The sequence below is a fragment of the Sceloporus occidentalis genome, unplaced genomic scaffold, assembly GCF_023333645.1.
Source record: "Sceloporus occidentalis isolate IW3139 unplaced genomic scaffold, rSceOcc1.0.p SCAF_15, whole genome shotgun sequence".
Classification (NCBI taxonomy): domain Eukaryota; kingdom Metazoa; phylum Chordata; class Lepidosauria; order Squamata; family Phrynosomatidae; genus Sceloporus; species Sceloporus occidentalis.
The window spans coordinates 375691-394691 of NW_028316995.1; the positions used below are offsets into that span (position 1 = coordinate 375691).

Here is a 19001-nt window from a genome sequence, read left to right on the forward strand (position 1 = left end):
CCTTTCCTGGCAAAAGAACCGTGGCTACTGTACAGCATCCATTGACCTCAGTCTACCGAGATGAAAGTTAAAGGCATAGCAAATAGAAATGTGTATTTGTTTATTTAGAATTGAATAAACATATTATTATCTGGTGTAAAAATGAAATTCCTTTATTGTACCCCACTGAGAATAGTTAGCCCTGACCTCATTAGACTCTAGCAGAAAGCCAGGGAGGTCAAGCAGAAAGAATCCTTTCATTCTTTTTATTCACTCAGTATTTTTGTTATTCTTACACTTTCTCTGCTAAAAAGTGAGGAGTAAGCAGAGCTCAGCAAAGGGCAGGTTATTCCTACCAACTACTGCCTTACCGGGTGGCCTTTTAAACCGTAAACCTAGAACATGTTACAATTGTTACACTTTCACATCTTTTCTTACATACTATGTAGTAATTGTGGCTACTGAATATGTTATCACTAATATACTAATATCATTATGGATGCATTACCCGTTATGACTATGTATAGTTATATTTAAAATACTGACTCATGCCACGGAGCCATTTATTCAACATGTGCCCAGCTCGATGAAGGCATCAGATTGTGTTCTGAACACACTCATGGAACCCAGGTTTAAGACAGTCATGTCCCGTGGGAAGCATTAATCAAGCGCCGTGACTCTAACACTTAAGACCCAGGGCTATTTTTCCATTGTGATTAGTTTTTGTACTTAACGCACACTACAGATGTATTTGCCTCTCCTGCAGAACAATAGCTTCTTCTTCTCCCTTTATCAAAGTGACAAAGGAGATAATAAACAATTAAGGAAAATGAAACACAACCGTTCCTGCCTTGCGCAACAGCGGAAAATAAAGTGCGAAACAAAAAATATGCAAGAAGCCGCCATTACGAATTATTATTTGATAGCGTGTTGCCAAAACTTTTTATGATATTGACTTAAATTTGTTTTTTGTATTGTTTTGGTTTTTTGAATGTTTAGAAACATTCGTATTTATTTTATAATTTATCTTAAGCAAACATCATGTTCTCTAAGGGTCTTCAGTAGATTATGAAACTAATATGGGGTAAAATAACAGAAATGAGAGTTCCTTTGAGTTATTTAGTCTTTACTGCTGGTGCTCCTTCCTACAGTAGAACAAAAAATGGTGGCATCGCATGGCATGGTAGGATTGGAACATGTTACTTATACTAGAACATTCTCATATATGAAGGTGGCTGAAAGCGAGAGCAACAAGGCTACAAAGGGAAAGTGTTTTCCTGTTCCCGATTTATAAAACCCCCACTCTTGGTACCCAGTACTTTACATCCCTAATCTGAGCATTTTGGAATTGACCTCATACGCATGGACCCGCCGCCGGGCAGGTACGCATGCACATTATCATCAGCTTTCTTTTTTCCTCTTAACCTTCACAAATTATGCGGTGTTTACATGGTGTTACACATGGCTGCCCTGAGCAGCTTGCTTCTGTAAGAGGTCATCAAAGCTTACTTCCCCTGGTCTTTAAACAAGCCTCAAAGTCTGGACAGAAAGACCTATTTAGAGCGCAGTAGAACGGAGTGTTAGCCTTTGAGCTGTTACAACTTGTCCTTTTACCTGCTTCCATGTTTGTGGGATCAGTTGCCTTGGCCCATTCTCTCCCCTGGCATTTTCTATTCTAACAAAACAAGCTTTAGATCTCTTTTTTTTGTGCCCTATTGCTAAATGATGGCGCGCGCACTTATTTTTCTAGCCCTCATTAGGTCATTCATGGCCATTCTAGAAAAGAAAAATAAGCTTTCTTTTTTTTCCCCCTTTTTTTTGTATTCTCTACAGTACTTGTGTCCATGTGAGACAATGTCTTGTAACAATACAGGGGCTTAATCTCCATGTCAAAGCGATTTTCATTCCCCAGTGCACAGCCTGCTATCATTTTGTAATGTTTTGTTTCTTATACTAAAAGAATAAAAAAAAAAAAAAAAAAAAAGGGAACAGTAAGCCGTCACGGGGGCCTGTAGCCCTTATCTCAGTGTCTGGAAATTTGGACGGTATATTTTACCGCTTAGATAAAACAGAAAGAACTCCAAGTTCAGCAAATCGTAATGGGTTTAGGTTCTATTGACATCGGCAACCAGAAGATCAGATAACTGGGGTCCTTCAGTTGTCTTTTTAATCAGGTTCCCCGCAAGGCTGAATAGAGAAAGAACAGACACGCAGAGCAAAAAATATAATTCTTGGATAGGTTAAGTACATGTTTGAACTCTTACAGGCAGAAGCGATTTGATGATGACTTAATCATTTTGTGGTCAATTATCTGTGAGGACCCTTGCAACTGCATGGCAATTATGATGCAAGATGGCCTTTTGGGAGAAACACCAGTCTCCTTGCTTCTGTTCCCTTGGATTCCCTGCAATGAATTTTCATTTCACTTCATTATCTTTGTTAACATAGAAACAACTTTCTGCGTGGTAATTACAGCCCCAGTGCACACTTTAGCTGTCATCTTGATGGAGGTCTGGATGTTCTCATAGCCATCATTTGATAAGTGTTCTTTGTTGATTTTTGATTAATGTACGTCTTTTTTTTTTTCTGGGGCTTAGGAAAAGAAAATGCCTGTGATAACAAAAGCCAGGGGGGGGCTACGTATCAGATAGCATGATGGAAAGCTATCGACTTATTGCCTTTAGCTTGGCAAGCAAGGGTTGCATCTGTCCTTTGGTATAAAGAATCTGCCACATAGGATTTGCCTTTAAATAACAACCAGTGGGAATGGGGACTTATTTTTTGCCTATTTGGAGTCCCTTCCAATTTTCTGGTCCTTGTCCCATATATGACTCGATCCTGTTACACTTGAGATTATAGGTTTAAGAGAATGGCACCACTTATCATACATTGTCCTCTCTGACAAATCATCATCTGCGGAACTTACTAGAAGTATGAAGAGTAATATTCAGAGCTCAACTGGAGCGCTTTCCTGCCACCAATTGGCTGATCCGAATCCCAGTGTCAGATATGTTACTGGACTTCAGCTACAACCAAAAACATGGAAGATATGTCATAAAACCAAACAAAGAGAGGACTTCATGTGTTATTGTTAGTGAAATGGCTGTTGGATCCTGAGAACATGAGATTACTTAGTGTATTGGGCCCAGTCTCAGGTACATCCTCAGGGGTCATGGACGCAAGTTTGGAGAAGCTCTTATTGGAAAAGCACACAAGTGTAAAGATTACTAGCATAGCCTACAAGAGGCTGGTTGGGTGCCATTATGGCTGTAGTTTTAATATTGGCCTCAACTGTATAACATAAAACGTTTTGGAAGACATAGCTTAGTCCTGTATTCCTGATATTACATGATGTTACAATGAAATGTTTTTTTAGACATTGTACATAAATGCACGTGTTTTCAGTTTGGAGGCATCTAGAGGGCCCCATTTCTCGTCCAGCCCATGTCTCACAACCACCTGTTTAGATATCGAACAGTATATGCATTAAGAGTAGAAGACCATAGACTTATACGCTAAACAAAATTATACCTATGAAGCAAGTCCTTATACAGAGGCTTCCGTCTGATATATATCCTATTTCATATTTAAAGAAGATTTGACAATAATGAAAAGTATTTCCCCCGATAGTCAAGATACATTGGGTTTTTTTTACATTTTGACTGCGCATGTGCATAGTATATGCAGTTCTGTCGCACAGTATTTTATATTTTTTCATTAGAACAGTGTTTATTTCCATGTGATAATACCTTTTGACAGATCATTCTTAACACAGCACCCATTTCTCTTAAGGAAACATGGTTGCGCGTTACAGGATTCTAATGCGTGTTGCTTGGAAGTAAATATCACAGATTCATTTAACAATAGCTCATATTTCAAATGTTTTCAGTGCGCTCGAGATTGCCGTCTATATAAAGGGTATCTCGAGAGAGACGTTTAAAGGATGAACATGAGTGCCTTTTTAGAGCACAAGACATAGCAGCCAACCTTCTCCTTGTGCATAAGTCTCAGCCATTCCTTTGTCATTCTTCCAGTCTGCATTGCACTCTTTAATAGCTCACATTAATAGAATGGACAATGCCATATGCTGCCCTTTTGTTACTGATACACACAAATGTGATAGGGGCGCATTGTTTTCCAGGAGTACGGTATTAACAAAGCTTAGGTCCCAGAATAGTAAATCTGAACAATCTCGAGCTCTCTTTCGCAGTGATTTGGTATTTATTTGATTGGCTTCGAGACATTTCCACGGTTAAGCAGAATAAGATACCTATTTTGTGTACATATTTTGGTTTTCCGATTGCAGCAAGTCCCATAAATACGTAGAAATCCCTGGCTAACCAAAAGCCTTTGACTATATTGGGTGCCGTAGTTCAACATCAGCTGCGGGTTTCCAAAAATAAACGTAAGCACAATATTTCTGAATTTGTATAATATTTCTTGGCGTGAAAATGGCGTATAAGAAGAGATTGGTTTTGCGGGATTGACGGTTAATGAGCTTCTTTACATTAATCAGGAACATAATAATAATAATAATAATAGAAGAGGATACTCCGGGGTTCTCCTAGGATGATGCAAGGAGTGAAAGTGGGGGAACTTGTTTTACAAAGAGTTGTGTTTGCAAGAAAGAAAAATGGGGTCAGGAGAAGGTGTTTCTTAACTAGAACTTTAGTATTTGTATCAAATTTAACATATGATACGGACATATTGTATATTCTGATAGTTGCAAATGAAATGGCATTGGGAGGTGTTACATGTAACTACTCAGGAGGCTTACTGTATGTCGTAACAGTACCCCGAATTTTAGCTCACTGTACCCAACATGTATTAGCACAGGTGCTCTGTCTGTATAAAGTTTTTTGTTCGTGATTTTCAGGTAACTTTTTTATTTTTTCATACGTATTTATTCCTCTTCAATCTATATTACAGTTCAACAGATGCATCACCTCCCAGCTCATCAAGTGGTTTAGCAATTTCCGCGAGTTTTACTACATTCAGATGGAGAAGTATGCTCGGCAAGCTATTAATGATGGGGTCACGAGCACAGAGGAGCTGTCCATCACCCGAGACTGTGAGCTGTACAGAGCTCTGAATATGCACTACAATAAAGCAAACGACTTTGAGGTATGCACATCATGAACTTTAAATATACTGTATATATTTTGTGTGTACGTGCATAGATAATATAGCAGGTAAGATGCAGAACGAAATGTACTTGTAATTGCTAACATGCTGGCACTGAACTTAACCTCTTTAGTCTTATTTGTGGCTCTTTACGTTATATACAAATTGTCAGAATTATCTTAATAAAAAAGGACATTTAGTACTTTCTGTTTGCATACTGTGATGATGTTTTCAGTGCCAGATAGGTGATTTTATTGTTGATCAAATGTGCCCTTTTTATTTTTACCTTCTGCCGCAAAATAATTTAATAATCATTTTCTTACTTTTTGTTGTCTTTAAAAATTGTATTTTTTTTTTTTTTTAAACATGTTGAGTCCATTTTGCATTTGGGGCAGGCATTCTTTGGTTCTGAGAGTTAGCCAATGAGATTTCTGTCTCATTTAACCACACCCCCATACTACCTCTACTGGAAACAGGAAGTGTTTGTGGGTACACTCCTTGCACATGCTCAGTAGCACTCAGCAGTTTATACTTTGTAAACCCCAAAGCATTTCTCTACCTCGTTTTAACACACACAGCAAAAACTTTTCCTCACCGGAGGCAAAGATCAAGTACGTTAATAGTTAATATTCTATAAAATTACTTAAAAAATAGAATTACGTAAATGTACGTGATCTGGGTAACAGAGTGACCCTATTTTTGTCTTTATAAGTTGCTTCATAAGAGTTAATGCTTAAAACTTATAGTTACACAATTGACATAGAATCACAAGGACATGAGGACTTAAGAGATTTGGGAAATTTCACAGCTGAAGCAGAAGGTCACAACAAGCCTCAGCGCTCTTATTGATTTGATAGATATTTCCACTGAAGGTCAAGATATAGATTGAGGGGTCTTTTTACTAATAGGTGAGTTTGTTAAAGAACAGATAAAACCTTTTAGTTTGAGTCCATGCTTTCAGCTCAATATATACTGCTGACGTACTTACACCAGGTTCCTTGTTGCCCCAGGGTCAAGGCAGCTGCACAGTTCAGAAAAGTTTTAGCCAAATCGTATGTCACTTAGTACCCCATTGGTTGCAGTTTTACAAAATATCCCCCATCAAATGAAGAGCAGTCCTAGAGAAACTTGGACACTGGAGATTAAATCAGCAAAACATTTAAAAATAAAGCTCAATGGTGATAATGGTCATTATATTTACATATCTCATTTTTCTGACCTTCTATAAGCAGTCAGAACCTTGAAGTTGCCCACCAAGGCCACGTATTGCATCATGGCTACCAAATATAAAATTGAAGCAATCTGGCAGCATATAGTAGATAAATGAGGACGTTGGAGGCAGTGGTTAGAAATGAGAAGGGGTCATTTTGATTTGTACAGATTAGACTTGTGGTTGATTAGTAAGGTTCTGTTGTAGACATTATCAGACTTCTGATGGTGGCATTCTGATAAGGGATGGAATTACCCAATGGGACTAATTTTAACGGGGCCACGGTCTCTTAGTGGTCTCGTGTATCTGAATACAAGATTCTAAAACCAAATTTATAAATACGTTTGAAAAAATATTGTTTTAAAAACAAGTAGTCTCTGGATAAAGGTTTTATAGCACTGTTTGGATGTTTCAGTTATTTTACATAAAGTTCACTGTGTTGGGGCGATATATTTTTTTTTTTATGATCAGCCGAGGGAATCGTGGAAAAGGGTTATAAGGAAATATAAAAAAACCCAAAACTGCCAGGGAGTAATGAAATTGGATACGGAAGCTTTTGTCATATTTAGCATCATCGGTTTCTCGCAGGCACAGTTTGCTGATCTTTCAGCGTGATTAAAGTCTAATATGAGAAATCACAGTTTTTGCATTTTTTTATATGACGTTTTTTTTTCTCCAGCGTGCTTTTAAAATGTACTCGACTTTCCCTCGCGCTTGTATTTTAGGTTAAGTAGAGGAAGTGATTAAGCGGGGATCGTGGTCACATCATAAACTGTGTCACTCACTTGGTTTCTCCTAAAGAAACGCACTTAAAAGGAAAGTCAAATGTGATTTCTGAGAGCACTTTGGCCCTGTCATTTTAACGGCAGCCTTATGGTCAATGCCCAGTGGTGTCTACGGCACCATTATACAGCGATCCGCGGTGCTTTCCCTTGATTATCCAAATTTCTGATGAACTTTTCCTCGCTTGCATTTAAATTTTGACCCATAGGCTAGGAAAAAAAAATGTTAAGTAATTCAACATTCAAATGAAAGTTATAGAGTGCAAATGTATAGGTCTCCTTAGCATGCAGTACCCTTCAGAAATGATGGTCTGTGTCTGTTTAAAGGACATTCGTGTTCCCTGGAGAAGAAAAACACATTCTGCTGCTCGGTAGCCAGAACTATTCTTTAATCCAACGAGCAAGGTGTCTGTCCCTAAATGAAAAGACATGTTTTGTGTTTGTGTTACCAGTCATCTGGCTTCAAGCTATAACACGCCATTGGTTTGTCTTTCGCCATTATCCTACCCCCCCCTCCACTTAATCCACAATAGAAATAATAGACTGATATGTATGCCCCACTTGAATTATTAACACAAGTGATAGAAAAGATAGAACCAGCTATTAGTGGCTGATTTACAAACTATTATGGCCAATATTTATATATTTGCCAAGGTAAAACTCTGTAGTGATGTCACATGATGTCAAAAAGAGGTTTTGCATCATGTTATGGAGCCCAGTTAGTGGCTTTGTCTGGATCATCAGTAGGGGGAAGAATGCTTCTCGAGTTGAGTCCTCATGCCCTTCCAGTTCCATTTTTGCACAGCTTGAGTCTGTCCCAGCTCACCCACCATCCACAGCAATACAGAATACATTTAGAGTTAACAAAGTGGTGTCTCCTAGTCCTATTGTTTCGTGTACACAAAAAGTTACACAGTTTCAGGTTCCTCACACTGTTCCGAGATTTAAATTTTAATGAGCACCCAACTCTGCTGGTAAGAACACGAGAAATCCTCTTTACCCAACTAGACTTCAAGTTTCGATAAGTTTGGCTGTGTTTAACTGATTTATCGTTGGGACATCACAAAAAAACAGTTAGGAACTTAGCATGAGGAGTCAAATGGGGGCCATGTTCTCATGTGAGATTACCCAAGAGGATCATTATTATGTTGCTATGAGTTGAATCGACTTGGTCCTTAAAGAATAAACCTGTATGTATAAACAGCTGAGACGTTTTCAATACAGTGGAACAGCCTTAGATCCGATCTATATATTGTGTCCTCATAATGACAGCATCACAGTGCTTTGTAGAAAAGGCTTCCTTTCTTCCCAATAATTATCTCTTTATAACACTTCCTCTTTGTGCCGTAGATGTTCATCAATGTAATAAAGTGGGCAAAAGTGGATTGTAATGTTTGTTTTAATGTCAGTCATTACGTTTGCGGCTCCCTCTTGTCTTTTTGTCATTGGCTCCCATTGAAGCTCTGTGAGATCTGCTTTACCTCCTTACTCAACATCTCTATTAGTTCTACCATAGCGTGACCTTTTTTTCAGCATCCTTAAAGAAAAAGATACAGTGTAACGTTGCTTTACTTTTCTTATTGTTCTTTGTTGAAACGAACAAAGCATTTTCTACAGTGGCTATAGCACATAATTATACAGCTTTCAATAGCAGTGTCTTGGCACATATCAAAGTTCAGAAGAGCCTTTGGAAAAAAAAAAGATGTTTTGTGGCAGCCTAGGGAGGGTCTCATCTTTCCTTCAGAAAATAGTTCAAGGCTCTTCTGTCAAGCTTCCCTACTTAGAGCTTTTTCTCCTCCTGCTTCATAAAGTTTAAAGGGGATTCAGTGGAGTCCTGTGATCTGTTCCCTTTGAAAGATTGTGCACAGAGAGGTCCTTTGACTTCAAGAGTTCACAGATTCATGTCTTTAGGTATCATATGTCTGACCTTATCAGTTACTCTATTTAATGTAGGAGAAAAGTCTCAACTCTTTGTGTTTGTCTGTTTTGCATCTGTGAGATGATTTGGTGAAAAGACCATCCTTTTAATACACCACAGAGGAGCCATTTCTGGCTGTAACCTACCCTGTGGATCTTTAAAAAAAAAAAAAAAAAAGTCCTTGTGTTTTCTGTATGGATGATTTCACATTCAGAATGGAATTATGCAATAACAGTCCCGTACAAAAACAAGCCCTTCGCTTCCCACCTCCTCTACTCCATTCGAGGCGTCAGCTATTTCGGTGACCGTCTTTTCTGTCACCTAAGAGGCTCAACCATTTAACAAACAGAGATAAAGTCTGGGTAGCCAGGGCAGCGGCAGGCTTTCCCTTTCTGTGACCTAGCCCAAAGACTTATAATGAATTGTCATTTGGAAAAGAGGAGAGTTCAAAGACAGTGTGGGCTGTTGATATCTGTTGTCCGAATGTTCACATCTCTTGATAGGTGATCAATGAACACAAAGCAGTATCCTTTCTATCAGCTGCCTGGAGTTCTTAGAGCTTTTAACGGAAGAGATCAATCTGTTTTATCCATTTACACACAAGAAAAATCCGTTTGGGTTTATATTTTTTTCCTGCATATTGCCAGCACACCCCAATATCAGTTAATATGGCTGACATATATTTGTATTTACATCACTTATGTGCGCCAGACCATAGTAGATAGTACATAGTAGATTTTGGGTTAAAAAATTATACTTTATATATTATATATTATACTTTATATATTATTACTTGACGTTTTTTTGGTTTTTTTTAATTAAAGATTTTCTTAAAATAAATAGTTTTTCTATCCCTATATTTTTTCTCTATTTTGAAAATATTATTGGAGTACATGGCAGAAAAGGCTAATGGATTTAAATACAGTAATCTAATATAATCCCTGGAGTAATTTGCGGTGTGGGTGTGCCTATGTTAATATATCGTATAAATCGTATAAAGGGGCTCAAAACGTAACATTTTAGTGCCTTAAATGAAGCCTTTTAAAATCATTAAGTTAAAATTATAGCAATGTTACCTGTTTTATTGTCTGTTTTCAGGCTTCAAAGTTGCATGGGGGATATAGTGTTTACTAAATGGTCGTGCAACGACCATGAAGTGTAATTCATAAAGACACACACAGTAATTAGTTTTCCAAACAACTTGCTATATTTGTAGATAATACACACAGCTTCCCAGGGCGATGCTGCACATTATACAAAGTATTGTCGGTAGAATGTACCGTGCAGCTGCACGGAATGCCCTGTTAAACAGCAATCATGTCAATCGTTCATGCAACAAGTTCCCTGTAGTTAAGGAGGAACAGTAGATACTATCTTACGTAGACACAGCTAATACGCCGATGAAAAAAAAAGTCTCATCAAAAATTAAAGTTCCTCTTATGAATCTTTAATTGGAAGCAATGAAAAAGGACCCTGGTGAAGCCAAGTGTTTTGTTTCCAGACTCTCTTCAGAGTTCAGCGGTGTTGTTGTTTTTACTTTCGCAAGCAGACATTGCGTTTAAAAACTGACACAAGTCACTTAGAACGCAGACAGCCGCCCTGACACAAACACCTAGCGTATCCAGTAATGTATTCACACTGTTGTTAGATAATGACATGGACAAAACACATTGATCTCTTCCGTTAAAACACTTCCCAGGTCTGGACCTCATCTCCATCTGCGTGCAACGCAGGTTTTACGAGTTTCTTTCTTTTATTTATTATTATTTTTTATTTTCTTCTCGACACTTGGGGCATTTGACTTCTAAAATACATAGGCCAGTGATGGCGAACGCGTGGCACGCGTGCCGCTGTTGGCACGCCGAGCCGTCTCTGTGGGCACGCCGTGACTACAGTCATACACTGTAGTCACGGCGTCCCGCGGAACTACATCTCCCACAGTTCTCAGTGCTGAGCGCCGGGCGACTGGATATGACGTTTATATCCAGCCCCGGCGCTCAGCATAAACAGCTGTGCGCAGCCGCACTGCACAGACTGCGAGCGGCAAGGACAGTTAGAACGGAAGAAGCAGACAGGAAGAAGCAGAAAGGAGGAAGCAGAAAGGAGGAAGAAAAGGTAAGATTTGTGGAGAACCAAGGTGGGTGGGTCTGATGTGGAGAACAAAGGTTGTGGGGGGTCTGATGTGGAGAACAAAGGTTGTGGGGGGGTCTGATGTGGAGAACAAAGGTGGGTTGGGGGGGTCTGATGTGGAGAATGAAGGTGGGTGGGGGGATCTGATGGTAGATTTGTGTGTGCATATACATATGGTAAGGCATATGTATGGGCACTTGGGCAGGCATATGTGTGTGTGTATAGGGCAGCTGTGTATATGTGCGTTTTTTTCTAAACTAAAACCTCGTTATTCAGGTTTAATTGCAGTGTTGGCACTTTGAAAAAAATAAGTCGTTTTGGTTTGCAGTTTGGGCACTTGGGCTCAAAAAGGTTCGCCATCACTGACATAGGCCAACACTCTTTTTTTTTCCGTTGTGTGTTGAGATGTCCAAAATCTTTTGATGCTGCCGTTTTACGATCACATAAACATCATTTGACATTTGGGATCTGAGAGCAAATGTTACAGACTTATGGCTCTATGATATGACATCAACCTTGGCAGTGGTGTGACATCACACTTCACCTATAGAACGGGGCAATATTGTAACATCATGTCATCCCCCACCGGGTTCTGCACTTTTTGGGGAGAAGTAAAACTTGTCAATAAGCAGCCATGTGGACCATTGGCATGTAAATTGCTTATTTATTAACTGCGAGCATATCTTTTTTCCGTAGTATAAGTATGTATTTCCCAGTGATGAGGACATAGTTCTGCGTAACCCATTCCATATGTTAATTTACTTGTGTAACATGGAAGCGGTGTTTGTCCTCTGTGTACGCGCGCGGTACAATGCAGTAAAGACGTGTATTGACTTGCTCCCGTTTCACCTTGTGTACAGTCTGGTCTGTGACACCGTTGCTGATTATGTCATTATTTTCCTCTTGGGGCCTTGGCACATCTGCAGAAGTGATGCGCATCTTCTTTGTTAGGCTGGCATACGTCCCGTATCGCCAATGCTTCATTAGCCTGTGTGACTGCCTCCTTGCCAGACAAGAATGGCCAAATCTAAGCTTCTTTTGTGTACGCTTGTTCATTTATTCATCTTTGCATTTCTTGTGCCTTTTTATCTCCTTGTATTTCTAAAGAGCAGATGTCCAGGCTCCCTCCTTTCTGTCCCCTGAAAGTCACATAAGGAGTAACAAAGTGACTTTTTAACCCCTGTGGGACCGTGGTGACCGAGTATGACCTTTACCCTGCCTTTCACCCCTATTCGAGAAAAAAAATAAATATATAAATATGTAGCAAAACTACAGTTCTTCAGATTTTCAATCCATTGTATAGTAAGATTCTTTCGGGCTCAGGGGCCTACACCTCTCATAAAGCAGAGGGAAAGCTGACTCCGGACTCTTACCTACTCATACGAGTTGAGATTTTCCACATTTACAGGAAAAAAAACTAGCCTTATCACTTTAAAGTATGTTTGTCCAGCTTTGCAGTAAATGTTCGAAGGCCACATAGCTTTCAAACCTTGGTTGCGACACAGTGACCCCTTCAGAAGCCGGCTTTATCAGGATCGAGAAAATTCTTGCTCTGTTTGTCAAACTATCTGTCCAGCCAGTTTATCTCGTAACAGACCTGCAGCTCACAGACTATTGATTTTCTTAAATTAATGTCTAAAAAATGCAACTGAATTCAGCCAAACGGCACTACTCATTTCTTGTCGCTCAGAATTGTGTATAAAGCATTGTGTGAAGCCGGTTAGGAAGTTTTGCGTTGAGGAAACTGGTAGCAGAATCCAGGTAAACATTAACCATTTGTAAATACATGCAGCAGTTTAATAATGCAGATTACAGGGTTAAAGAGTGGGACAGTGTGGGATATGCACCAGTTTACACACGTACAGTGATTAATCCCTTAGCCCTCTTTCCGGGGTTTAAATATAAATCATATAAAGTAGCAACAGGAAGCCGGCACATGGCAATCATTATCTATTACAGGTGAACTCATCCATCTGAGATGTTTTACCTTACTGAGAGGGTGGGAGATAAACGGAACAGCCTTCCAGCAGAAGTGGTAGAGGCTAATACAGTAACAGAGTGTAAACATGCATGGGTAGGCATAAAGATGAGCCTAAGACAGGACCAAGGACTAATTAAGGTCTGGGTGTTAATATTAGGACAAATGGGAAGATTAGATGGGCTAGCAATGTAAGATATTGATCACAATAGAAATTTAGTAGGGACTGAATAAAGTACAATGAGAAATGTCCATGGAAGTTAAGGTCTTAGTTGATTGAAAACATTAGCCAAGTATAATATGTAAGCACGGGGCTGGGTAATTGGTGAAGAGCGGTGCGTGGCCTTAAAATACGGCATTACAGTTTAGATTAAGGTAAGGAGACCAGTGAAACCCCGAAGGGCGTCCCCCATGTTCCTCTTTTCTAGGAGCTCAGATTGTGTAAATAAAACACAGTATTATCCTTCCAAATGCTCGACCAAGACACATCAGTGACAATCGACATGTGTCCTGGCGGCTAAACATTATGATTATATCACATCGGATTAAGTGTAATAAATACATATTGTTGTATATGGAGAACCTTAAAATCAAACGCGGAACACCGAGAAATTCCGCTCAGTGCTATCGCTGACGCATTAATATGTACAACGCCGAGGAACATTGGTTTAGATAAATAATTAAAATTCGGGGTGTTTTCTTTGACTGTCATGATTATTTAATGCATATCTCTAGTTTGTGCCAGCATTTCACAAAAGCAATATGATAATTAATCATTTCTAAACACCCGTCTGCCAAAGTGTTCTCTGCGGAGTTAGGTAGACCAGTGTTTCTCAAACTCTACTCAGTAAACTACCCCTAGTAATGAATTTTTCCAACAAAGACTGAACCGTTGCCTTTTAGGTGGGATTTTAGACTGAGGCTTTGTTGAGGTCACAAGGCCTTACGGAGAGTCAGGTTTCCAGGTTGATGGTTTCCATTAGTTTTCTCAATTGGTTTTTACTGTTCATTTTTTAGAGACATTGTCCACAAAAAAAGACACATTCAGTTTTTTTGGTAAACAAATAAAAGTCTGAGCACATCATGCATATACTCAACTCTCATTCTTATTCTTACACCATACTTGCATGTGGTTTACCAGAAGGGATGACACAAACAGCGATCAGGTCACCGCTGATGTTAATGATGAAGTTCCAGATTTGTGTCATACTTTCATCCATTTAGCGAGCCAGACTGTTCCTGTCCAGGTAAGTCCAAATGAAGAAAACATGTTCCCTGTCTATCAGGGGAACTGTTTCTCCTTAGTCAATATTTACTAGACAAACAGTAGGGGAAGCAGAGTTTGTTTAGAGGAGTCATGTGCGCACAAGGGTGAATGAATTCTCGGTAGAGTACTTGGACTGTTTGTCTCCATTCCTCCAGTATCATCCTGTTATCTGTTACATTTTTCTTTGAAAAAGTGTGACCTTAATAATGGCAATAATTTCTTAAATAGAACTGTAGGTTAACCAACGTATCTACTTTACTTTTCTTCAGTGTATATGAAATAAGAAGTAGAATAGGATCAGGGTAAATAAAGAAAGGGAGAGAAATATTTCTGCCATTTTTTTATGAGATGGTCCCTAAAGCATTAGATTTGAAGACCACAATCCTCCGCCTCTTGAAGAATGTTTCTATGTGAAAAACTCTGTAGGACACCTAAGGCCAGGACCTTCATTAATGAGACAGTATAAACAGGTCGTGGTTGAGATCAATCTTGGACCCAGCCACTAGGGGTGACAGTGAGTCCCCAATGTCTGTCACGCAACTTCACACGTAAAAAGAAAAAGGGCTGCTAGCTGATGCGGGTCATCCGATGGCCACAAAAAAGGGTCATATTTCTATTTTTGAGATGCATTAATCGATACAATAGCTGCTTAACTGTATGGCCACTGCGATCCTCGTAACAGCTCCAAATGGCATTTTTTTATTTTTTTTATAAAAAGTAAGTCTGGTGGCCGAAAGTTAGGACAACTATTTTGTTCATTAGATATGGATTTTCTACAGTTTTATTGTAAGATTCAGGAAAAAAAGAAATGACTAATTAGCTGAGTTAGTAAACTAGCAAGTGTGACCAAAGTCAATACTTTCAGAGCCTCAGGGCATCACAATTCAGGGTTATTAGCTTGCCTTGTTGTTTTTTTGTTGTGTGTATGTTTGCATTTCCACTGTTATGTTTGGGGGTTAAAGTTTTTTTTTCGTTTGTTTTGTGATTCCGAGTTGTAAAACCCATCTTAAATATTCATGTAGAATTGTCTGAGAAGCAGTTTGTGTTTTATTTACTGCACAGAAGAACAGCCTCAGTGGATTAGTGCCACAATACCCATAACAAAAGCACGACAGCTGATGCATGTGATGTTAGAAGGTGACAAAACGGTTAAAGTATGCTGTTGGCTACAGGCAAGCAGTCAGCAGATGCAGACAAAAGGATTTGTGACAAGAATAACTCTCTCTCCAAGCCGTGCAGTCAAGAGTATCCAAAATACCAATACCCTTTTCTCCTTGACATTGTCTTCTCCTTACTGTCAGCGTTTTATTGCCCTTTTATAGTAAAGAAAACAATAACCAGATTTTCTACAACACTACAACTGATTTACACGAACACCTACCCAAAATACCAGCTACGGGGTCTTACTTTCAAGTCAAAGACTAAATCGGTGGCATTGTTACTTTGCGCGCAAAAATAATTTAGTGAAGGACGTTCCTTAAAGAACCAAGTAGGAGTTACACTTTGGATGGGTGAGCAACATGTTGCAATTAAGTGGTTAATAGAATTTGCAAAGAGCTGATAGAATAGTGTTTATCTCACGTGATAGATAGATAGATAGATAGATAGATAGATGATAGATAGATAGATAGCATTTGCTGTCTATTTAGTGTTTTTGAAGGTCCAAAAGAGCAAAAGAAATAAAGAAAGCTAAAAAAGGAAGATTTAATGGGAATTTTATGATCACATAATTGAATGGATTGAGAAAAATGTTCTCACTAAGCATTGTGGAGTCGGCACCAATTGTCCTTTTGTTACCACCACACTTTCCTTCCCCAGACATTGAAAGGACCTGTGGGGCAATTAATTTAGGCTCAGCAGTACTACTGACCCTCTCGTCTCTGAGCGATAAAGCTGCAGCAGATAAAATGTTTAAGTCTTTCTAGGCCTGTTGAAGTTGAGTTGCTAGGCTTTTGTTTGGGCCCAAAAGTGGTTAAAACTCTTCTTCATTGGAACAGTTGATCCATGACCCATTAGAAGAGAGTGCCTCTGTATTCAGTGCAAAAGGTCGGTGGATCTAAAAGATAATATCAAGACCTGTCTAAACAATGGCCGTGTTATTTGATAATACCAGAGTGTGGGTTAGCCGACGGCAGACAAGCTCGCATTTATTTTACAAGTGTTCAAAATGAGGCTTGGGCTTCTTCAGAAAATAGGAGAGGCTGTCTTGCGTTTAACCTTTGTAATTCCCTATCTATTCTCTGTGACATTCATTCAGCTGCCAAGAGCGCTTGGCAAAGCTGGACCGGCGTTCGCGGTTCCAGTGACCGCTAACCTTGGTGTGTCCCGACACTTATGATGAGTATCTGCAGGACACAGAAGGCAGGCAGGCTGCTATGTCAGGCTTTTATTATGTACTGCAGATGCTGGGGACAGTCAGTTTAATAAAACAAATCATCCTTGAAGGTAAAGCTAGTGAGGAGAGAGGAAAATCTTTTTTTGCTGCACGTTTCAAATAACGCAAAGTCTGGGGTGATAAATGAATCACCTCTAGAGTGTCGTATACATGTGCCCATTCATGTTTCGAATTTTATCTCTCCTTTGACATTTCCTGTAAACAGACCTGACTTTTTTTTAATGTATCAGTAGGAGGTTGTTGTCCTGCTACGCCATACATTGCCTTCTTTATGTTGAAGGGTAAATATACCACCCCCCCCCGGTGAATTAGGCAAAAGCAACATGCCCTTCATTTAAAAAGACTTATCCACCAGTGCAAATCCAGCTGACGTTCTGTTATTGCTGGGGATGATAGGAGTTGGAGTTCAGCCACAGCAGAATCAGCAAATTGTGTCTTTTTTTTTATTCACCTTTACCTGAACTAGAGGAAGCGTGTGTGTTTTCCTACAAATTGCTCTTTCTTCATCTTAAAATAAGTTCTAGTACTGTTTGTGACATCTTTAATAGGTACCCTGGGTTACAAAGTGCAGCTGACGTTTCCCCCGTATTGCTGTTGCTGCCTTCTATTGCAGCGCAGAATGGCCTTTTTAAGTTGTTTCTTTCTAATATTGTTTGCTTAGAAGCCACCGCTGAATAAACCAGAAAGTGTGTATCAACAACAACATTGTGTTCATGTTAAATATTCATATTTAATGGTTATTCGTAATGGCATTTCCCCGGTGCTAGAGCACATTTCGCAAGTCCCATTTCTCTTAACCTAATTGCAAGCATAAAAGTCTGCGAGCCGAATACACTTAATCAAAGGGAACAACAACATTTCAGTTCACATTAGTGTTTTATTTCAATTTTTTCTTTAAAAAAAAATAATTAAGCAATAGGGTCCTTAATCCAGATTTTCCGCAATACTTGAAAAAGAAATTCAGACAAAAATCATGTCCTTTGCAGTTCCAACTTCCTTCCCTATTCTTTTTTATCCTACAAAGATGAATGTGTCCCTATAAATAGCCCCCTTTAAATGCATATGACAATAGTTATCTGCCATAATTAGAATATACAGGTGCTCGGTAAGCCCTCTCATTGCTAGGAAGGACTGTCTCAATCCCCTTTGAAGAATCGGAGGCTTGAAACTAAAAACTTTATTAATGCCATTGTCTTCTTGTATCAGCAGGTTCCGGAAAGATTCCTGGAGGTGGCTCAGATCACATTACGAGAGTTTTTCAATGCCATTATCGCAGGGAAAGACGTTGATCCTTCCTGGAAGAAGGCCATATACAAGGTCATCTGCAAGCTGGACAGCGAGGTCCCTGAAATCTTTCGATCCCCAAACTGCCTGCAAGAACTTCTCCACGAATAGATGATTCCAGAGTGTATAAAACTAACGTTTCCCCTTTAGTTTCCCGGGACTGTGAGTGCGATAAAACTGTGCGTTAGCGTGTGCGCGGGTGTGCATATGCTGTACACATGCATTATCCTGTAATGTCCTCTATTTATCCCACCCTAACAATAGCCCGACAGCATAAAACTTCTCTAAATCATCCACGGGAATCCCTAAACTTCCCTAACATTGGGGAAGCGTATTAAGAGATATGGGTCACATGGACAGGATATTGGGGCATTTTTTATTTTTTTTCCAATGGGATGTGTTATGAACAGGTTATAAACCCCAAGGTATTTTCGAACTGGTTCACCTTGTAACTAAAATGCCCCAAAGGGTTAAAATGATTCAAAAACGTGCCCTAGCAGGCATGCAAGTGTTAAACATGTCTTATTATAGCACACGTCTATTGGGTTCAGTAGACAGCACAAAGCAGCGCGTTCTCGATGTGTTTTATGCTGATCTCAGATGTGACAAATTTGTGAAACTGAGCACAGGTTGCTTGTTGTGTTTGCCTTTTAACGACACAAAGAAGTACAGTTACAGGCGGACGTAGTCTAAAAAGTAACAACGATCAGGAAGGTTTCCCCAAGTATGAACCTTATGTGTGAGTGACTTAGAACCGGAACAGCAGCGTGCGTTCGAGATAAATGTTGCTCCACGCAGATGCCTGCCGGTAGCAATGGAAGTGATAAGTCACTAAAACCACTAACCCTTTCAGTGCTGCGGGGGTCTCGTGGTACTGTGACATAGCCTGAGCCTCCAGGGTAGGTTGCATTCATTACTGGAAAACTTCTCCGCT

The 19001-nt window shown here is 39.5% G+C and overlaps 1 protein-coding gene across 2 annotated transcripts in view; it reads left to right on the forward strand.

Moving 5' to 3' along the window:
* LOC149303109 (prospero homeobox protein 1-like) overlaps window positions 1–18178 on the forward strand; it is a 33805-nt gene extending 15627 nt beyond the window's left edge. Inside the window, exons 3-4 of one of the 2 annotated variants that reach the window (XM_089481597.1) lie at window positions 4909–5103; window positions 17990–18178. In XM_089481597.1, the coding sequence (XP_089337723.1) occupies window positions 4909–5103; window positions 17990–18178 (384 nt within the window). The remainder of the gene's footprint in view (window positions 1–4908; window positions 5104–17989) is intronic. The other variant, XM_089481598.1, reaches the window with a different exon arrangement.
* Window positions 18179–19001: the final 823 nt, after the last annotated feature.